The sequence below is a fragment of the Melopsittacus undulatus genome, chromosome 1, assembly GCF_012275295.1.
Source record: "Melopsittacus undulatus isolate bMelUnd1 chromosome 1, bMelUnd1.mat.Z, whole genome shotgun sequence".
Taxonomy (NCBI): Eukaryota; Metazoa; Chordata; class Aves; order Psittaciformes; family Psittaculidae; genus Melopsittacus; species Melopsittacus undulatus.
The window spans coordinates 30,367,578-30,390,594 of NC_047527.1; the positions used below are offsets into that span (position 1 = coordinate 30,367,578).

Consider the following 23,017-nt stretch of genomic DNA (forward strand, 5'->3'; position numbering starts at 1 on the left):
GTAACTTCTGCATTTTTCCTGCTTAATCATATTAAGAAATCAGTGCTCTAACCTCATAGAGAAGAAAAAGCCCAGATCAAGCTTAGGTTATGTATTATATATTATACCTTACAGCCTTATTAAAAAAAAAAAGTTGATAAAAAGAAGAGATACGGTTAACTTTATACATGCAGATGACACTGATTGAAGTATCTGGTATAGAGTATTTTTCAAGGTGACTGAAGAATCTCATCTCATAAGGCAATAAAAACCCCCTATCCTTTGAAAAGAATAACTACTCTCCCAGCCACTAGAAGATGGTTCTCACATTAGGTCTGGTGTACTTGAGACCAAAGATATCAAAATATTCCTAAAGTTGAAATAATGTTATTTACCCCTGTGCTATTTTAGTTACTACAATTTCACATTTGACAACAAAAATGTGTACCTCACAAAAAGTTTTATTGGTACATTTCCTTTATTGTTAACAAGTGGCAAATTAGCATTAGGTGGTGATTTACATTTATTAATTTAAACAGAACTGACACTTAAAAAAAACCCATAATATACCAAATAAGATGCTAACAAACCCAGGGATTCTGAGGAAAAAAAAAAAGCCAAAACAAACCCCAAACCCATTGGATGGTCATAAACAATGTATGAGGGGCAAGGCAAACATAAACATAATGTTAACAAAATTAATCACCTCAAACACATGAATGAACACTTCATTTATAAACATGGAACATCAATAAATAAACTTATGAATATACATACTAAGTATCATATAAAGGATGAACACCAAGAGTTACAGCAATCGTACAACATAGGTATTTGTAACGGGCTTAGAATACTCAACACTTTACATATCAGACCCAAATCCATTCACACTTCTGCCAGAAATCCAAATACAGAACTATGGTAAACCATGCACTACCATTTCCAACTTCAATTCAATATTCAGTTATATTAAACTGAATACTTGATTTGCTGACTCAAAAGTTAATGTTCACATTGGAGAAATGCAATTTTTTTCCATTGATTATTTTTGTAAAGAAGAAACACTAATTAAGAGAAAGTATGAATATGCTCTTTTCTGGCAAGATGGAATAGAATGGGGTTAAGTAGGATTCTCCAGAAATTTGAATTCTGGAATGATGTAACAAAAAAAACCCACTTCACTGAGCTAGTATGAAAGAGTAATCACTTATACTGTGAACACTGGGAAGAAAATATCAACCAAACACTTCTTCAACAACATAATTAGGTAACTCAAACCTTACCAGAGAGCTGGAAAATACCAAACAAAAACCCCAAATCATCAGAAGTTGGAATGAGCTGTACTTGAAAGGCAATAAAACTATTTTCACCAGAGTCACCAAAACCTGTTCACCTGTTTACCCTGTCATACTACGCATGTAATTATTCTTAGCTTAGTCAAACTGGAAAGACTTAACATTGCAAAAAGTGCTCTTACAAAACACAGATTTGTCAGTCAATATTAAAAGAAAACTTGTAACAAGTTTGTTCCTTTTGTGATACATAGACAATACCACTTCGTTTTATACTCAGACTAATTACATAGCCTACAGCAGTGTGCACTGCTACATGCTTTATTAGCATTTAAACTACTGCAGCCACACCTCCTTCCACTGACTTGTTCAGTATGCATCACAAAACTGTCCTCTTTGCACGCTGCATTTCAGGCACTAACTCTCTCAGCTGCAATGGTGAGGCACAAGCTCAATGACTTGCTCAGCTCTTGGAATCCATTTGAGAACCATCAGCCCATGAACCCTGATACCTGCAAGCCCAGGGAAGAGCTGGAGCTGCAAGAGGCTGAGCAACACCAGCACCATGGAGAGCTCCCCACTTCCCCCACCCTCCAACAACTTCTCAAGCCTCCAAACTGCCTAAACGTTCATTTTGTAGGTATCAGCTGAAATGGGGAAGTGCTTCCCCATGCCCACTTCCCTGTGGCGGTGTGTAAGACTGAGGGCATAACTATCCACATAACCATACGCTTAATTTGCTGTATATTTAGAGATTCCAGTTCTGAAACTACCTAGGTAGCGAGTATCATGCATAAATATAAACCTGTGTTAAGATACATCATATAAAGATTAAACCTTAAGCTATGTTGTTTTTACTGTTGAAGCTGGTATTTTGCATAACTCCATTGCATTTACACCAGTTCAAATGATCCTGCACTCATTCAGGCACAGATATATCCCTTGTACGACAGACATCACAAAAGCAGAATGGGAATGCAAACACCTTCAGGTCAGACTCCCAAACAAGCCTCCTCCTTGTTCCTTTATATGGATTTTACCTTTGACATTTTTTCTTTTTCTATTCTTAGTTGAATGGAATAACCTTAGTAAGCACATTAGGAACGTACAGTGTCAGACAGTAAGTCTGTCATAGGGTCAGACACTAGTACAGAAATCATTAGAACAGTCACATCAATAAATGTCACTATAAATGGACAGTAACTACATTAGCCTACTGCCTGAGGCTTCCTAATCCTCCAGTAGCACTTACTCCTGTTTTGTATAAACTCTGCTTTAGTGAAGCAACTTTTTACATTTGTTCAACTTACTAGTTCTCACAAAACACATGCTTGCTCACACACACACAGAACTGTAAATACAGATGCTAAATTAAGTAATCGCATCACCCTCTTTTTACACATGAACTCTAAGGAACTTGGGCTTTTAAGGTAAGTATCTGTCAGCAAGGCATCCAGAGAATGACACTAGCTAAACTTAGACTCATCAATGAAGTGCATCAGTGGTGCATAGTTTGTCTACCAGTTTTATCTTTGCAATTAGCAACATTTTGACTCTTGAGACATTTTGGAACACTCCACTTTTAGTATACCTGCTTTCTCCTGCCATAAAAATCAAGGTATAAAAGCAGAAGGAGGGCTAGGGAAACAGGTTTAGTTTTAGGTCATTAATGTACCTAAAAATTCAAAATTCAGAGTCCATCTCCCTTAACAGATTATCTTTTCCTCTATATAACAAATTTGTTCCCCATATTCAGTTCTGCAGTGGCATTATGAAAACATATGAAATCTATTATTTCCTAACAAACATTCCATGGTGTGGTAGTGCATTTCTCCCAACTGGGCTCCTCTATGATTTCAGGAATTCCCATCAAGACTTGGCCTTCCTATAACAGGTTGGGCACTCAAGCACCAGTATCAGGCACTTTTGCAAGGGAGGCACTGGCCCTATCAGGAACTCCTGTTCCCTGGCCAAGGTGGAAAGGAAATGGCAGAGATAATCAGTCATCTCCCAATAGCCTTGGAATATTCCTTCCCTCGATCATAGCCTGAGTGAAACAGGTACCATTGCTATTGGAGTGCCGAAAAAATTCTAGCAGTTACCAACTCAGATTGTGGCCAAGATGGAAATTTACTCATGACTAAAGCCAATCATTTCATGACTCTATAAACAGTGGTCCAAAGTGAGGCCCTTTGAACACTCCTGGACTGCAGTGGGCTGCTACCAGCATCTCTCTCTGAATGGGATGCCCCTCAGAGCTCATGCCCAAGTTTGTGATAACTAGAAGACCACCACAGACAGCAACAAATGGGAGCTGGCTGAAGACTCCCCAGTCCTCAAGGCTCAACCCTCTGCCATTCAGAAATGCAGAGACATATTTCACTGAACTTCAGGGGAATTTTTAATGGGTACCTTTATATGTCACTGTATATGCATGTAAATTGACTGAGACACCACATATCAAGTGTAATAAACACTTTACTTGAATCCTACTGCCTCACAGCGCAAAATGTTAAAACCATGAAGTGCTGCTCAGTAAAAGCTGTGTAAAAATCCCATCTGTGGTGAACTGACACACATGTAACCCTTCAGATACAAATCATTGACCAAGTCTGTGATGAAGCCCAGATTTAATTACACCTAAGCAACACCAGTTTACAAAGCAAGGGGATCCACTCTGAACCTTTTGACTCAATCTTACCCTTTTGTGCCTTTGGTCTCTGCATTAATACTTATAACTTGATTTTACCTTGATATTCCTTGGTATGTTTTATCCATGTAGTAAGTAATGGAGTGAACCTTACCATCAAATTTTGTTAAGTCACACTCTAATAAATTCATATTAAAGCTACTCTTCACAATAGTTTTGATGGTGATTCATTGAGTAACCCTAAACCACTTATTTCATGACACATTGAGATGGAACTACAACAACGTGTGCTGATACCTTGTGTAATACAGTCTATGGTCTGTAGTACCAGAGACTTCAGAAACCTATGTAATTCAGTAACAAAACCAGTTGCTAACGTGGAAAAATACAAGGCTTCTTATAGTTTCACTGTACATCAGTAAACTGCATAGTCGTATCGTATTTTCTTTGCTTGTATTTATTGTAGGTTCAAACACACACATTATGCAATGTTACTATCAACAGTTATTTACGTTACACTAGACCTTTTTGTAAGAACAAATTAAAAGTTCAGGAAATCTTAAAATCCTTTCAATTCAGGTTAATCTCCTGTCTAGTCCTTGCTATAAACCATAGAAATGTAAATAAAGTAAGTGATATGTCGCTGGAGGAATTTACTAAATGCTACACCAGAAGCAGAGACTTACAGAAACAGCTCAGAAAGCAGAAATTATGGTAACTGTCTTTGGATTGATTTGAAACTAGGAAACCTGACACCTACAATTCACAGGACAAACCATCAATGTTTTTTCTACAGTTACAGCAATCCTGGAAAACCTAAAAGGTATTTATTTCTTAGTAAACTCTCCCTTCTTAGAAAGCATTTTCAATAAATAGTAAAATGCATTTTCCAGTAGAAACAAGAACTGGAAGTTCATCAAGTCAGATAAGGGATTTGGTTTCTCAGTAGATTCACTAACTGATCCAAATTATTCTGGATTTTATCTTTGTTGATGGACACTTGTTTTGCAGTAATTCATTCTGCAGAACTCCATGGCCCAATTTTCTAAAGCAGGCTTACTTACGCAAAGGATGCAGGATTCCATTTTTTCCAAGTACAGATATGCATATGCCAAAATATTGATCCTAAAACCTAAACTACCTAGAGCATCATTTAGCTGTGATTTGTCAGTTCTAAGTATCATTACCAGTCATCCACCTACCATGCTCAGTTAATGAAAATTATAATAAAACAAGACTACACTAATGAAGGATAATTTCTAAAAACAATTTTGTATAAAAAGTGTAAGAGAATTCCACACCTTTGAACTAACAATAAACAATCAATAATTTGTGGCCTGCAACATGACTAGTCAAGGCTCTTAAATCTCTCATCTTCCAAGACAGGAACCTGCTTTGAAGATGCTTTTCTTCAATCTTGCTTTCTTCAAAATTGGCCCCATTGATAGTAACCACAAGTTTTGAGAATTCAAACAATGATCCTAATGCTGTCATGGAACACTACGTTATATTTTGCATAAGCTACAAAGAAATTATACGAACAGATACCAACAGTGTTTGAGAGCTGAAAGTAACCATTTCTGAGTGTATTTATTGTGGGAAAGGCACAATTAAATTCTTTCAGATTGTTCCTCCACACATGACTAAGATGGTACTAGTACTTTGAAGCAAAACTTCACAAAACAGTTTCCTACATTAAGATACAAGTTATGTGCTGTGGCTTGAACAATTTTAATATTCGGTTTAATTTGTAAGAACAACAAGAAGAACTTTCAGGGCCTGACCTTTCCTCCCAATGAATTTATGTAAAGTCCATTACTAACTTCAAGAGACTGCACTTCAGAGCCCAGGAACACAGAAAATAGCAAAAAATCCACGTAAAGTATTAACACATCAACCTATGTAACACAGTTTCTCCATCATGTGCTCGTATGTAAGCTGTGTTTCTTGCACAGGAATAGGAATAAAAGCCAGTCACTGCTTGCATCAAGTTCTACTGCTCTAATAATACAATTTTTTTATAGAACTCTTTTTACTGTATTGGATACATCAAGAAAGCTTGTTTCCAAAATAAGACTTCATCATTTAGGTAGGACAAGCATAGACTTTGTCTTTCCTTCAGGAAATGAGGGAAGAGAAAAAAGGAGCAATACCTTTGGAAACCTTTAAAGGCAAAAAAGCACAAAACTTCTAGATATGCTAGTCATGGTGGAGCACAAGAAGAGGAAGACAAATATTTCTGAACAAAAGGAACTTAATAAAAAGATGATACCATATGTTTCCTTATAAGCACATGAAAGTATTTACATGTTCTGATTAGGAAATAGAACATGAAAAGCCACAAACAAAAATCTTGTTTTTCTTACATGTGGACAAAATTCTCAGGTAGTTATTCCATTTTGATTATTTAAAAAAATCCTAGGACAACCAATTAGAATATTACTATTAAAAAGAGTTTAAAGGGATCCAGACTTGCCCTTTTAGCTAGGAATTTATAAGGAGTTGCCCATATTGTTGTCACTTAGCATAGCATCTAGGTTACTGTCACATGTGAAGGTAATATTTCCACAGAGAAACTTCCGAATCCCAAGTTTTTCTATGGCTAGTTCTCTATGGATAAGTATTATCCTACTAGGTAAAGAATTATTTACATCACTTACCTAGTAGGATTTACAAGAAAAATAACACTGAACCACTTCTGCTACCTAAGGTACTTAACACATTTTTACTTTAATTTTTAATATTTCCAGAGATTAAAGAGTATTTCCTTTAATGGCGAAGTTTTAGGTACCTGCTATTTTTATATACAGTGTATATATATATTTCTTTATAAATAACTGTGTAACCAGAAGATTGCACTCAGAAAATTACACTATGATGTTTTAATATGTTTGCAGCATGAAGTCTAATTGGAAGGAGTGCTCTAGTTTTCCATGCAGCCATATATAGCAGATGCTTCCCATTTCTCATTTTTCTTTTTTGCGTTTAAGAATGTGTTCACACAACCATTCTTCGAATTCCACATTCACAGCAAAACTTTGCCCATTCCACCGGATACCTTGTTCCACATTCATGGCAGAACTTAGATAAATGTACAGGTGAATTTCCTTCGCTGCTTTTTGAACTTCCATTGACTGAGGATGTGCAGTCTCCACTGTCATATCCAATTTTACTGTCAGACCTGAAAATGCCCAGATAAAGAACATTCTCTGTAACTCAGTTCAGTATAACTGATGCAAAATTATTCTAATCCTTTCAGTGAATTACTGCTATTGTTACTGCCATCTTACATTTCCTGTTTATGTACAGTGACATATTTTATAACTCTAAAGACTCCCCTACTTATGTCCAGATATGCACCTTCCCTGCAGAAAACAAAAAAATATGCCAAAAATTTAGGACTAGGATCTAGAATTTAGGTCTAGTAAAATCTAAATTAAGATTGTTAATTAGTAAGATCTAAGTTTAAGATCTAAATTAGGATCTAATCTAAATTAGGATCGAATCTAATTATATCTGATTTAGGATATTTGATTTGCTAGTTAGATTAAATGGAATGCTGGAAAACTTAAAACTCAGCTTGTCAAAACAAGAAAGACTAAAATACAATACAGCAATACAATTTTTATCCTACCCTTTCAAAGGGCAGAGAACAGAATTTCTATGCTTAGCGTGCAATGTAATTAAATTTCAATTGAACCACTCATCATATGAAGGACCATTCACTTATTTTTTTTCAATAGCTCTAAGATGGTTTTGACATTTCTAACAGTCTTGCATACACACCCAAGACAGCTGATGACAAAGGTGTTGTTAGATGACAAATATGCAAGATATATTCAGTATATTAAACATGCTAAATAACATTGATCATGAGTTACCTATTAACTGCAGAAAACAATATTTTCCCCAATTTCTTTTGTAATAAGTACTCCCCTTTAATGAAGGTTCTATTGCTGACAAAAATCCACAAAATTCAAAGGTACCTTGAGTAACTGTCGGAATTGCTAGTTTTTCTTTTGTTTGTTAGAGCACCTGTGCTCATGGTTCTTGCTACACTAGGGGGGGTTGATGTCCGTGGCTTTGTTGCACCTCTAAAACACAAAAAACATCTGATGATTCATATATACACAAAAATACACACAAGAACATACATTTACAAATGATTAAAAAAAATAAGTTCAACAATCTACACATCAATTAACTACACGAAAAATATAACTTTTTTCCTACTAGGAGCAGACAGTAGAGCTCTAGCATAAATTTGCATGGTTTGGACTGAATATGACTTCAGTCTTAGAATGAGAAACAAAACAGAACAGCAGGTCCCTTCTTGTTCATGTGTTTTACTTGCTTTCACACCAAAATACACGTAGATCCTGCAGTACTGGTAGTTTATATATAGTATCTACCTAGACAAACTATGAGTCACTTTTTAGGACTGGTAGAGCTTTCAGAGAAATAGACAGCAGCCAACTGCACATCTTAAAAAAAGAAAAAAAATAAAAAAAAAGCAGAAGGAAGACCATATTCTCAATATTTTGTGAGCAGTATCAAATGAATCACAAAGGTCTTTTTCGTCATAGCCACAGACTTTATTTAGGATGCATACTTCTTAGATAATGCTGTAGATCCTCTTTCTTCAAAGCATAAATATTATATTTATAAATAGGAGGAAGGAAAGTCTATCCAGCTGTGCATTAGAACCTATTTTTTTTTCTAGCTTGTCACAGTGTTCTTGAAATTGGCTTCAATAGTATGACCACACTGCTACGAAAGCTGCTTTCCTCAGAATCATGGGTTTTATGAGAAGCCAGTATGCAATGAATAGCACAACCTAAATATACAGAACATCTCACTGCTTTATGACTACTGAAACATCAGAATTCCCTGAAAAATCTGAGTAGCACTAAAAAAGAAAGACTGGAAAGGCCATCCTTTTATCATCAGTGACAAAGAACAGAATTTTTCATCACTACTCAAACAATTACCATTTACTGGGATTTCTTCTTCAGCAAGACTTTAGTGACTGATACTGTATGAATGACTCAACAAGTTTTCTGTTCTCATTCTTGGAATACCAATGCATAAATGAAATTTAAGTTAGGACTGGCTCATAGACAGTAAAATAAAATTAAAATAAGAATCCATTTAAAAAAAATTTTTACCAAGAGCCTAATTGGCAACAAAAACCCAGAAGTGACTTTTAATTTTTTCTTCCCTTCAGCTGAATCTAACTGCTCATTTCACAATAATAAACAACTTAGTCTTGGTTTGGGTTTCAAAGTATATGGAAGAAAATGCATTCAACTCCAGTAACTTCAAATGCAACATTGACACGACTGAGGAACAATGTAAGAACTTCTGAATTTTAGACATGTTGCATAAAACATTTTTTCCTTCACATTTATGAGCATAGATTAAAGATGGCTTTTCAGCTTACATGGAAACACTTCAGGGGAAAAGTGATCAAGTGATTCACTATGAAAGTTGAAACCAGGAACTAAATATAAGATTAAATTAAGTGATACTATATTTAACTAAAATATTCAAGTTTAATAAGAATGGCTTCTACATGCAACAGAGTGGAAGCATCAAAGATTCTGACTCACTGAGCAAAACACCAACCTTCTCCCTTAGTTTTCCTGTCTGCCCAACTTCATCAGCAAGGAGATTCTAAAGATGGTTTTATAATTAAAAATAACCAAAACAAAACCAATAAACAAAAAACCCCAACGAAACCCTGAAAAGCACTACATAAGTTAGATCAGAACTAAACTTATTAAAAGTTATGTCTTTCAGACATTACAAAATTCCAAGATAAAAGTTCTAAATGTAACCTAAATTACACTGTTACAAGTATACACAACAGTATAGATGCTAAATTCTCTATCTTATTTTATTTCCCTAATCTGATTTTACACTGAAGAGAGACCTTTGCTTTGAATTTAATAAAATTCATTAGAGCTCAACAGGGGAAAGAACATTCTGTTCTGTTACTTTGTTAAGGAAGCTGGAAAAGCACGTAAAGAAAAATTCAGCTGTAGACACAGAAATGATATAGATCATGACAGACTGTGGATGATCAGACTATGATGCAAAGAACAGAACTGTGTTACAGTTCCTGTAATTTAAAACATTTTTTTCAAAAGTATTATTGACTCAGTTTTCTCTGGAATTTTGGGCGGACAAACATATTGCAATTAACAGCATTAATTTCTTAAACTGAAATCTCTTCAAGGTGTACTTTGAGTCAATCATTTTTAAACATAATACTAGGAGTCCTAGATATTTGACACAAATTAACATGAAAACTGTTCTATGATTCTATGAAAAAACTAACCACTACTCTTTCTTGAATTTCAACTGTTCAGTTCTCTAAAACATATGTAATATACCCTAATTCCACTACTTACTCTGAAAATTCACCTGATGTTTTAATGCTAAGTATATACTAGAGAAATTTCTCAGAAATCAGTGTCTTAAATACATGATTTGTGTGGCATCTAGTACAGAACAGAGGCCACTGACTGAACCAGGAAAAAACCCCCCAAAATACTGAAAAGCCACATTGAAAGTGTGTCTACCCTGTCTATTGAGAGAGGCAGAGTCCCACAAAGAGGTAAAACATCATTTATTAAAAGTTTAACACGATGTCTTGATTCTGAAATGTTTAAACATATGTTACTGCATAATTTCTGCAGACTCTTTTCCCCAAATAGTTTTTTTAAAATACAAAAACAAACCCAAAAAACAAAACCCCCAGCCTATTTTTAGACTAGGAACTTTAATGAGTCTTACAGTTAACTGCAATGTTTTCTGAGATTTTTGATGTGTAACTCAATCAGCAGAAATAGCTGGCTAGCATGGTCTACAGCTTTACCCATCCCAGATCTAGACACATGATTAGCATTAGGTTTCATATATATTTGATGACAAATCTTGAAATTGCATCCTTAAGTTGCAATCTGGTCTCTAGAGACAGATGTTTTCCAACAGAGTTGGATGTTCTTGATTATCTCAACTTCTGCCACCACAGCTTGGTCTTTTCCAGTCCGTCTAACCTCTGCCACTTCTATTTACTTGCCTAGTTCTGCTGGTTTTTTAAGTTTTTGTTTGGATTTTTTTGGTCTTGTTTTTGCAAGGTTATATAAATTCCTGTTCTAAGTTGCACCACGTGAAGTATTAATGGAGCCTGACAGCAGATGAAGCTGTGTAACAATGCCACCTTGAATTCTTAAAATCTGGACATACCTTTAAAGATATTTATTATCCATTCTGAATTTCAAAAGAAGTAAGATTGAAGGTGACTTCAGCTCACGTTGTACACCTACTTGAATTACGATGTTTGCAAAATTAAAAGATTTCTCTATGCATTTGCAATTTGGTTGGAGTTTGCAATAAATAACACACTGAAGTATCAAGCTTGCTCCCCAGACAGGGTGTTTTCACATATTCTTGACAGTTACCACAGTCACCCACAAGAGCTCACAGTTCTGTGCAAAAGAATAAGTAAGTTCCTTATGACTAATGGCATGCACGCCAAAGTCCAGAAACCATAAAACTGTGACCATCCACATTGCTATGCTGAATTTTACAAGGATCAGTAGCTATTCACATTTGTCAAATGCTGTTGGCATATAACATACTGAATAATGTCCTGTAAAAAAAGTAGATTCAATCCATAAGCTCAGTGGACATTCAAATAAGAACAACAGAGAAGTTATGAAGAGCAGAGTAAGTGCCCATACTCTTACAGAAGTTCTCTCAAGAAGAAAAATGAAATCACTGCACTATGGATAGGGGCTATTGTAAGCACTTTTAGTTACTCAGACAAATTTTCAGCATCATACAATGTATTATAAAATGAAAAACTGATCTGATTTTTGATGGTTCACAGGAATTATAGCTCTAGCCCAACAGGCAAAAAACCAAAATAGAACAACCCAAAAGATACCTAAAAGATATCTAAAAAGATACCACCTCCCTTCATTCCTTTTGCTTCTTCAAATAGAAAACTAAGTTCAAATATTCTGTCCCTGTCCCAAAGATACTTCAGCTTTAGTTACAATACTAAAGTAACAGTAAGAGATTTAAATCACATTTCTGCTATCTAAAGCATTACATTCCATGTATGTGTCACATAATCCCTTACTAATTTCTCTTTTGCAATATGCTTTAAGGTACTGTTCATGAAGAATCAACCCAATTAAATTTGTCATCTCCCAAATTAAAAACAAAGGGTTAGCTACTATACTGTATCTATTTTCTTTTTAAAAGACGGAAATAAAATTTCTTCCAAATTTAGATTTCTTCCAAACTGGCTGAATATTCAAAAGTCTTTATATGAGATAAGTTGGACTTAATAAAATGCTGCACTTTTTATTACAAAGTCTTCCCGGCTCAAATTCTTGGACCACCGCAGCTATCTTACAGAAGTAGAAGACAGATAAGTATTTGACTTTCAAAGAATAAAATTGCTTTGTCATAAAATATCTGCCTGTAAGGCATTTGTATAGTTATCAGGCTTAAATGCTTACTTCAGCTTTACATCATTCAACAGTTTTATCTCAGGTTTACAAAGACAGACATTCATTACTCTTAGTTCATAACCAGTAACAAAAGAAGTCAATTCTGGTAAAAGTCTTCATCTTTCCTGTTCTACTGTGAAGCTGTTTACTTAACATAAAACAGATGCTTATACTAATTACATTATATACTTTTCTCCCACAGCATTATATGACAGACATCCTGGGTGACAGATGTCTGCCAAGGTAATACATTTACTAATCCAATGCTTTAGAGGAAGATTCTGCAAAACAGATAAACCACATTGATTTGTAATACTTACTTCTTTATAGGCAACAACTCATTTGGTCTTTTGATGGTACTGTCTGTTTTTGTATCAGTGTCATAAAACCTTTGCACATCTCTTCCAGTTCGCAGTGGTAGGCCTAACTTGTCCATCTTACTACTAAAATATATAAAGGGGTACTCATAAGGAGATTGCTAGATTGCTATTCAAGTCATTGCAAACAATTTCAAATACTCACAATTAAATACATTCCCAAAGAATCCCCATTGACTAAAATAATGTAGAAATCAGACTTTAATAATTCAGCAAACAAAGAGGTGGTTTTTACTTTGAAGAGGATAGGATTTCATAGAATTATATTTGGATTAAGGTTTCCAATACATACTTTTTTAAAAAACAAAACAAAAAACTCATGTCAGTTATCCTCCCTATCTGCACAATGCACTCACATTTGGCTTTTTTCTTTTAAGAATAGCTTACATAATGTCAAACTTCTCAAGTAAAGAGGGCTCATAATTACAAGCCACAGTAAATTTATTAAGATGTTAGGAAATAACACAGATGTAAGTAGAAGCCTCCTTGACTTTAGAATTAGCAAGAAGGAAAATTTTTCCTTTTTCACTTTATTTGGTAAAGGTCGAACATTGTGCCCAGAGAGAATAACATGCCTTCCATTCTCTTCTTTTATGGAGATGAGAAAAGAACAGAAAAGCACCTTTGTTTTAGTATTAAAAAACCCCACTCACAATAGACAGTGCTATACACTTTTTTATTATTACGGGTAACATTTTCAAACCAAAAAGAATAAACCAAATATCAAATTTTAGAAACATGATTTTTTCTGGATTTTTTTTTTTTAAACCAAACAAAAAACCCATACCACCATCCCTTACACATATCAGCTTAAAGGAAAACTGTAGCTTTTCAGAAACCACAGCTTATATTAGGAAAATCAGATCTTCAAGTTAAGTTCTGCATTCCTAGAATCTTAAACCATACACTAAAAACTGCATTAAGCCTATTATATCTTCAGCCCTACCTCAGTAGTATAACTGAAATTTAATCTCAAGAAAAGCTTAGTAACTTAAGCCTGAAATGGAAAATGATGACACTTAAAATATTCTTTATTGATCTTTCTGAAACAGTTCTGAAAGGAACTATAAAAAAACAAACCAAGCAAGATTGATGGAAATATCTGGGTAGCTGAAGCTTAACTATTCTGTAATCTCCCCACCCCTGGAGAGAAATCAGAAGGCAAAACCAAAGAACAGAAACTAACAAAACACATCCTCCCACCAAGAGAAATAGTTTCTTATAATTATTGTGCAGTTTTCTGATTCTTATCATACAACCTTAATAAACTACAATGCCAGAAAGGCAACAGCTAATTGCTGGCAAGGAAGCATATTATTTTCTATTTAGCTTTTAAAATAAAAGATACAACCATAAAAGAAAAAACAAAAATCTTGTGTATCGCTGTATCTCCAACAGCTATATCATACCACTTTTCATGCTCTTACAATAACATCACATTAAAAAGGAAAGAACCTATCAAGTTTGCTACACAATTTTTCAGAAGCTTCTGGTATGAATCTTGCAATCCACATCTCAAAAGCATTAAATGATATCTTCCAACCCTCAGAGTAAAGAGTTTCTTCCCAATATCTAATCTAAATCTCCCCTGTAAGTTTAAAGACATTCCCCCTTGTCTTGTCACTATATGCCCTTATAAAAAGTCCTCTCCATATTTCTTGTTGGCCCCTTTAAGTACTGGAAGGCTGCAATAAGGTCTAGCCGGAGCCTTCTCTTCCCCAGGATGAAGAAACCCACTCTGTCAGCCTGGAGAGATGCTCTAACCTATGATCACCTTTGTGGCCCTCCTCTGTACTCCAACCTATCACACTTTTCATAGCTCTTTTCTGATCCTTAAACAATTTATCAACATGATCGATGAACCTCAGGAATCTACAGAGTACAATATTGAAGACAATAACCTCGAAACAGTGATGATAAAAATAAATACAGGATTCTTCCACTCTTCAACAAAACCCAACCCCCCCAAACTGACAGGTCTTTCACGTACTAATGAAAAAAAAGGACAATCAGAAGAATCTTATTAAATGCAAAGAACACAAAGACAACTTCCTATTTACTAGATTTCATTGAATGAAGCTGTGCAAGTTAGAGTCTTAATGAGAAGAGTAAGATATTTACAAAACACATTTTTAAAGGCTAAACATGCTGTAAGGAAAACATACAAGTGGAATTTAAAATTTACTGATATTGGTTACTTGTGCTATTCACAGTGCATTTTAGCTGTAAGACAGCACTAAATGTATCCCTAATAGACACAATTCCCAGGAGGATTAACTTAGATCAGCTTAACACTAAACAGTATGTTCTATCCCCAAAATAAAATAAAAATGACAAAGTAATTTCTAATGGTTCACTCGTTATACTGAGAAACATCACATGATTTTCCAAGTCCCAATTAAAAATCCCAGCCTTGCTCATAAATGAACCATGCACAGACAATTAATCTGCACATGCAAAAGATCCCTGACTGGCCACAAACAGTGGAGTCAGGTTCTGCTAGGCCAAACAAGTTTACACATGGGGGTGGAGTTTGACTGTTTGTTTAGCCTTAGGATAAGAGGAATGTATCCAATTTTTTCTTCTGAAGATCTGATTGCTTCTGACAGTTTACTAGAACTCAAGAAATTAATGACAAAGTTAAGCTTCATATTCTTACAAAATATGTATCAATCTTAAGATCTTAACATGATTCACTCCCAAAATATATGCCTAATCACAATTTAGGTAGAATTAATTTTCTTTTCCCCAGTTCTTCAACATCAAAGAGAGTAAATCCTACTTTCATGCAACTGAATGAAGGTTTTACTATTCACTACAATACAGAGTCACATGCTACTCTTGCACTCTCATTTGATTCTCCAGGACTCAGAAGTAATTCTCTTTTGCTACACTTCCATTAATACTTACAACTGACTGTGCTTGTACTCTGTCCAGGCAGAAGAAAATTCTCACTGCAGAGCTCAAATGACACATCCTGATCTATGCATATAGAGTAAGCATCACTAACACTAATCTAGCTTATACTGATAATGCTGTGGTGTGCTCTCTCAGTAGTCCTTTAGTTGGGGAGCAGAAGAGAATCCAAATTAGAAAATAGTATAGCAAAAATTACTTACAATAAGGGTGTTCATAAAATTTGGTTTCATTTCTTCTCACACAAAATAAAAATGTATACTGTGATATTTAAGTTGAACTTCATATAAAATTAAGTTCAAGAATCCTTCCTTTACCGAACTAAATGCCTTAGAGACCCAATTCCTTCTAGTTTTCACCTTTAACGTGGTTCAGGAACTGCTTCATGTGCTCGTCCAACAGTTTCAGGCTGCAGTACAAGAGTGCCACCTAAAGCGCAAGAGGAAAACTGCACGCATATATATTTTAACCACTTTTGGCTCTAGCATTGCCAGCAGATAATCGTCTCTTGCCCCTTTGCTTATGCAAAGCAAACAGGTATCATGAGTCTACAGAAAGAAGCAATGTCTGATTTAATTGCCTCCCCTCTCCCTCCAATATTAATCTTAATTCTACTGTTAAACCTCTATCTTTCTGCCAAATCAGGAATGACAACAGCTAGGTTTCAATTAATTAAAATGTAAAAAGTAAAAAAAAAAAAAAAAAAGTTTTTCTCAGAGATGACTGCAGGAGCAGATATCATGCTGTGGCTTCTCATTTTACTGGTTAACTTGCAAACATAGCAAAAAAAAATACATCTTGTTCCATTCTAATGAAGGCTATTTTTATAGAATTTTAAAAGTGCTTTTTGTTTTTTTTTTTTTTTTTTTTCAAAATAATTCTACCTGCAGTTAGCTATAGCCTAAATTATAAGATGTTCTAATGTTGAAAATCTGTGTCACAACAGACACTCTCTCTCTGACTTAGGATATTGACTGTTAGTGTCTCAGTCCCTGCTCTCATAGAATTTTGTAGGTATTTCAACAGAATCCTACCTATTTCCCCCTCACATCCTGAGGCTAAAACCATTACGGCCAAAATTGTCACGAGTAACCAGTCTAAGTCACCAAACTCTTCCATGTTGTAACTGCTCCTATACCTCTTTGCTTCAATGAGCTCCTGACAAACCCGAGAAATTAATATAAACAAGCTATAATAAAGATTGTTAGGTCTCACCTAGGAAAGACACATTTAAAGAGCCACCTGTGAGAAGACTAACACATAACCAGCAAGGAATCATAAGGACTGGCTGGCAAAGATAAGAACACATGTTTTTTAGCGCAGAAAAGTGAGGACTGAAGGCAGAAACACACTCATCTGTATTCTTAAATATGTGAGGTTATAAGCCAAGCTACATTCACTGCCTCTCACGCAGAGATCATTACCTGAGAGCTATGCCAGCTAGAAGCCATCTATTTGTGGTTAACATGTGTGAACAGAGAGAATTTGTGCGAACATCTCTGCAGATTATTAATTACCTGGTCTGGTCATGTCACTACTCTTCTTCAAAGTTTCAGTAGAAGAAATGGAAGTCTACAGAATACAAAGTCCAATGAGCAACTGTCTAGTAAAATTAAACAGAACTTCCTCCTTAAGAAGTTAAGACCAAAACCTGTGGCCTCTCAATAAGCAACACAGACTGCAATTTACTTCCAACTATGTCCTGGTTTGAGCAGTAGCAGTCATTTTCCTCCTTCTTGGTAGCTGGTGCAGTGCTGTGTTTTGACTTTCGGGCTGAGAACGGCTGCTGATAGCAAGTATGTTTTGAGTTACTGCTTGGGTGTTTGGTTTGTTCAAGGCGTTTTTCTGAGCTCATGCTCTGCCAGCGAAGAGGGAGGCCGGGAGGAGGGAGAGACAGGACACCTGACCCAAGCTAGCCAAAGAGGTATTCCATACCATAGCACGTCATACCCAGGATGTAACCGGGGGAGACCCGGAAGGGCTGGAGCTCTGGGGGGATGGAGGAGGTATTGGTCGGTGCTCGGTCAGGCAGGGTGGGGTGAGTTATGGGTCGGTGGCTGGTGAGGTGTTGTATTCTCTTCACTTGTTATTGGCTTTATCATTATTATTTGTAGTCGTAGTAGTAGCAGTGATTTATGTTATACTTTAGCCATTAAACTGTTCTTATCTCAATCTGTGGGGGCTACAATCTTTGGATTCTCCTTCCTAACTCTCCGGGAGTGGGGGGAGCAAAGGGGGGAGTGAGTGAACGAACTGTGCGGATTTGGTTTAAACCATGACAAACAGGAAAAAGCCTTTTCCAGACAGCTGTGATTCACCAATGGGGCCAGAAACATGCCTTGAAATGATCTCCCCTGACTTTTTTACTGTGGTTTGCAGACCTACTCTTTTTGCCACTCATCAGTAGGTGCTAACTTCTGAAAATGGAAAAATAAGATATAAAAATATGGCAGTGCATTACAGAGGGTGGGATTTTCTGACAGTTAAAGCATAAATGCCTGCAAACAGTAGTGAATCTGATCCATAGACCAAAGGCTCCTATGACACTGGAGGGGAGTGAATAATAATAACAACAATAATAATAATATTAATTGATAACCTCACGAATTCTACCTCCAGTCTATATCTGAAGGAGTGGGTAGAGCAAGGAGGGACAGAACTGCATCCTCATGTGACATGGTATTAAGAGGTGCTGTAGTTTGTATGTGTGTGCAACTTTCACAACCTAAGGGCAATAAACTAAAAATCACTAGTTTTGTGAATTAATAAAGCTGTCCATCCCCATGAACTCTTTCAGAATGTCCCTCTTTCTCACAAACATAAGTTACTGTTTTTCTCCACCTTATACAGCCTTTACCAATCTGATACTCGTTTTTAAAGGAATAAGCCTTCTTAAATCACCAATGTTATAACTGCAATGACTTTGTTGCATGTTTTTTCCTCAGTACTCCTCAAATTTCTGTAAAATTGCACTACTTTTCTTCAATCCCTTCATACATATATTCTTTGAGATAGTGTGTACTGACTACTCCCCCCCAGCAAAGTATCAGTAACAGCCCTGATCACACCAGCACTTTCACTGAACTCTAATTACATACATCTACCACTTTTTGTTGCTGTTGTAGAGCACTGGTTTCCATTGCCTTATTTGCACTCACTCATTTGTTGTCTCTTGAGTATCTTAAGACAGGAAAGGGAAGAGGGAAAGTATCCACCCTTCTGTGCTAAGAGGGTGGATTCTGTCACAATTAACTTGCGGTCTGGAGCACAGACCTCTTTTTTAATTTCCATGAATTGCAGGAAATTATGCCTAATGCTTCCCCCTTCAAGTCTCTTTGCTTTTACAGAAAGAAAAAAATATAGCTCCAACCATTTCTGCATATTCTATAACCTTTAAATCTACTTTCTATTTTTCTCACTTGACCACCTTTGCCATTATTTTAACATCAGAAAATGTATCTTCACCTACTTCTACGTTCCTTAAACATTGTATTCATAAATTAAGGATAAATTAATAACATCACACTTCTGAAGCTCACAGAAAAAAAAAAGTGAAACAGACCACAAAGACATCCAGAACTAGCACAACATAAACATAAAATAAAGTGTAAATGACAACATTAAATGGAAACTTACCCTGCTTGTGAGTTCACCATTCCAAATGAGTTTTTATGAACTGGTGACAATGTCTGAACTTTGCTCCCACTGGATCCACATGAAGATGGGGCTTTATTTGAAGAGGCACATTGCAGTTGAAAGCAAGCATGGAAATACAAGATAACATAAGATTTTGCTGCTGCAATGATACAATTCATTATAATTTTTTACTATCAAAATTCAAAACAAGAGTTTTAGAAATGTCAAGATATGAACAAATGTCAAGATACTACTAAAAAGCAAGCATGTTTCCAGAAATTTACAGGACATATGCAATTGAGCTGCATATGTTCCACATACATTGTTTAATTAGAATATTTTATTCTAATAAAAATATTGCACCTCAATTACTTTCTTCAGAAAGAAAAAGGAAATAAAGAAGTCTAGAATGTCAAAATGTGTACAGACAGAACATGTCTGATATCTAATGATATCTGTAATTGGAATAAGACCAGTGTTAGCATAATTATAATATACATGGCTTTTATGTTCATAATCAGAATCATATTCAGCATACAAATTAGTTACAGAATTAAGCAACAAAAAAATATCAGGTGAGAGACCAATATTCAATAAAATTTTGCATTACTACACAAAATGATTCTGCAGGTTCAATTCAGAAAAAAACCCAATTTGACCTGATAAAGCAGAAGATAATCCTGTGTGCTTAAGAGCCTTGTTGGACAGATGCCAATCAATGCCCCTTCCAACTTCACTTTTTACCAGCCACTATATCAATGTCAACAATAAGTATATATGTAAGTAAAAACAAGAAGTATCAGGTCACAAAACCACTGGTTAAATTTAAAATAGTATTACGAAAACCAGACACCATCTTATCTGCTCATGTAACGCTGAACTGCTATGAATATTTTTACTTCATCAGTTTAAATCACTGAGTAATGCTTTAGAAATCCTTGCAGATATTAAAAATCATACTACTTTTACTGCATAGATTGAGAATGAATATTTGGAAAGGAACTGGAAAATCTGTAACATTCATTTCATACCTACAACAGTTTTGCTAACACTGCTTGGCTGTGGTAAGCGTGATGATGGTGGTGTTGATCCTACAGAAGGCATCTTCTTAACTGCAGGTGGTTTGTACTGTAACAAAATACAACCTAGAAATTTAAGCAATTAAATCAAACTATCTATACAACACAATAAGTAGTTATGTCAGGTATTGTGGGAAAACAGGTACCTATTACCTACTCAGTATACTGTTTCTGGTAGAGAGTCATGCGAATGGTTTCCACTAGTCTGCTTTATTATATATACAGATGATACTAGTAAGAAAGATTATCTCAGTGGTTATGTATTTTTTATTTATGTCTATTTTCTGCTTTTCTCATCTTTTTCCATAGCTGATCATGAGATTATCATCTCATTACCAGTTAATTAAAAAAAAACCCAACAAAATAGAAATAACCCCCCCAGCAAACAACCAAAAAAAAAAAAAATCAAGGGCACAATTACTTTTGTCTGTCAAATTTTACTTTCACCTGTGTTCTCTGAACCAGTCCCAGTACTGATTCAGAATACAGTGCAAGAATCGCTGAGTAACTGCTAGTGTCTATTTAACTCTTCACAGCTTCCAGAAAAAAAGTGTACTGCCACCAAATGAAAACACACGTACACTTTAACCCTTAATTTGTTTCCATTGTGAGTTAGCTACTGCAGCTCTTACCTTCATATGCCTGAATTCCTAAGTTTCTTATTAGCCAAAATATTTCTGCCAGTTGTCCTGCAGCAGAATGTGTACCTTTGTCAACTTCAGAAAGAGTCCTGAACTGGGTTCACAAGACTTGCACAACAGAAATTCAGCTTTTTTAGTTTTTTAACAAATATTGTGTCTCTACCTCCTGCTGCTACCCTTACCTGTCATTTTCACAAGCCTCTGAATTACATTTATGACTGGTTTTGGTTTGGCAGCTTCTGCCATCTGATTTATGGATTTCTACAACTCTCATAAGAAAGAACCTCTTCCGTGCTTAGTGTCCAATTTCAGTCTAGCACAAGTAATAGCATTACAGAATAAAAAGGTTAATTACATTTAAGAGCAGTTAACCATTTAACAAGCTTGATTTGATGTTGAATACAATCTATAAGTTAAGGAAAATGTTATTGTTTACCTGTGTTCGAGTAGGAAGCTTCCCTTTGGTATCAGCTGCCAATTTCCCCTTATTAGTAATACGTGCTGCTTGTTCCTTACAGAAATTGATGTGTCTGTCAGCTGCATTTTCATTAAATCTCCTCTGACAATATGGACATTGAATGTAATCTTAAAAACAAAAAATTAACATTAATAACATGTTTTCTTAAAAGAAACTGGTTTGAAGTCTTTTAAAGACCAGTCCCACCCCCAGAGAAAACTAAAGCCTCTTGAATCTGAAAATGAAAAATATACATTGCAGGGGAAAAGAATATTGCCTATATATAAGATACAGATGTTTCTTATTTGATGGATAAGAATGAGAAGAGTGGCTGAAGATCAGAAATAACCTAAGCAAAATCAGAAACACTTTTAGAAATACAATTCAGCAGAGGAAGTGGCCAAAGAGATATATGGACATGGCAAGGTTATCAGCTGGAAGGAAGTGGAGAAGAGTAGAGACTAAATAAAAAAACAAGCAAAACCAAAACTAGAAACCAAAACACCCCCCACATCACAAACACAGTTCAGTTGTTCAAGATATGAAAATACATTAAAACTTTTCCCATACAAATAGCAAAAGACAACAAAACCTGTTTCCTCTAGCAATTTTGAAAGGACTAAGAAATACTAACTGCAATACTAGAAATTATAATTAAACAAAAATCAGAAATCTAACAACAAAACAAATCATAGGGAATCCTTCCAAAATTAGGAGACAGCTACAGAGACATGCAAAACAGGGCAGCTGGTGGCTGTATTTATCATTTTTTACAATTCATTTAGCCACATTACAAACAGTACTACTTGCAGGAACTATTGCTACTAACATTGGGGAAAAAAAAAAAAACAAAAACAGAAAGGCCATGAAAGTGTTTATGAAGTCCTCAAAGGTCCCTCACCCATATGCTCAATGTATACCCCTTCAGATACACCCTCCTTGCAAAGTAAAGTATTTGGGCTGCAGTTTCAGACTAGACTGTGTCTAGAGATATGGATACTGAATTCCGTAGTTTACAGTATTCAGAATCATGAACCACAAACAACTTCAGAAGCACTGGACACTGACAAAGCAATTAAATCAGCATGTTCCTAGGTGATTTTAGAAACGTACCAAAGAAAATGAGGAGTCAGTCACTGCCTCCAATATTACATTTAGATATGATATTACGTTTACATATTATACAATATCTATATTATTATATACATTATATTATACAGTATTACATTTATACATTATACAACCCCAAATAAAATTTGTATTATATTTGACTAAAAATGCAGCTGATCTGTCTTAACTACTTATCCTTTTAAATTAGTTATTTACTGCTTCAAGTAACTAAAATGACATAGTGGCCACCAAACCATGAACTGTGACCCAGTAAGTGTGAACAAAGTACACAGGAAGAACACAGGAATCCATCAGATAAGTGAAAGGATGGGAATCTCATGTGGTAACA

At 35.4% G+C, this 23,017-nt stretch overlaps 1 protein-coding gene across 2 annotated transcripts in view; it reads right to left on the reverse strand.

The window, feature by feature from the left end:
- Positions 1-424: 424 nt before the first annotated feature.
- ZC2HC1A (zinc finger C2HC-type containing 1A) overlaps positions 425-23,017 on the reverse strand; it is a 39,052-nt gene continuing 16,459 nt past the window's right edge. Inside the window, exons 5-10 of one of the 2 annotated variants that reach the window (XM_034061619.1) lie at positions 21,538-21,686; positions 20,413-20,509; positions 19,382-19,472; positions 12,773-12,895; positions 7,908-8,015; positions 425-7,102 (exon numbers count right to left, since the gene is read on the reverse strand). In XM_034061619.1, coding sequence (XP_033917510.1) covers positions 6,919-7,102; positions 7,908-8,015; positions 12,773-12,895; positions 19,382-19,472; positions 20,413-20,509; positions 21,538-21,686 — 752 coding nt within the window. In that variant the 3' untranslated portion in view covers positions 425-6,918. The remainder of the gene's footprint in view (positions 7,103-7,907; positions 8,016-12,772; positions 12,896-19,381; positions 19,473-20,412; positions 20,510-21,537; positions 21,687-23,017) is intronic. The other variant, XM_034061626.1, reaches the window with a different exon arrangement.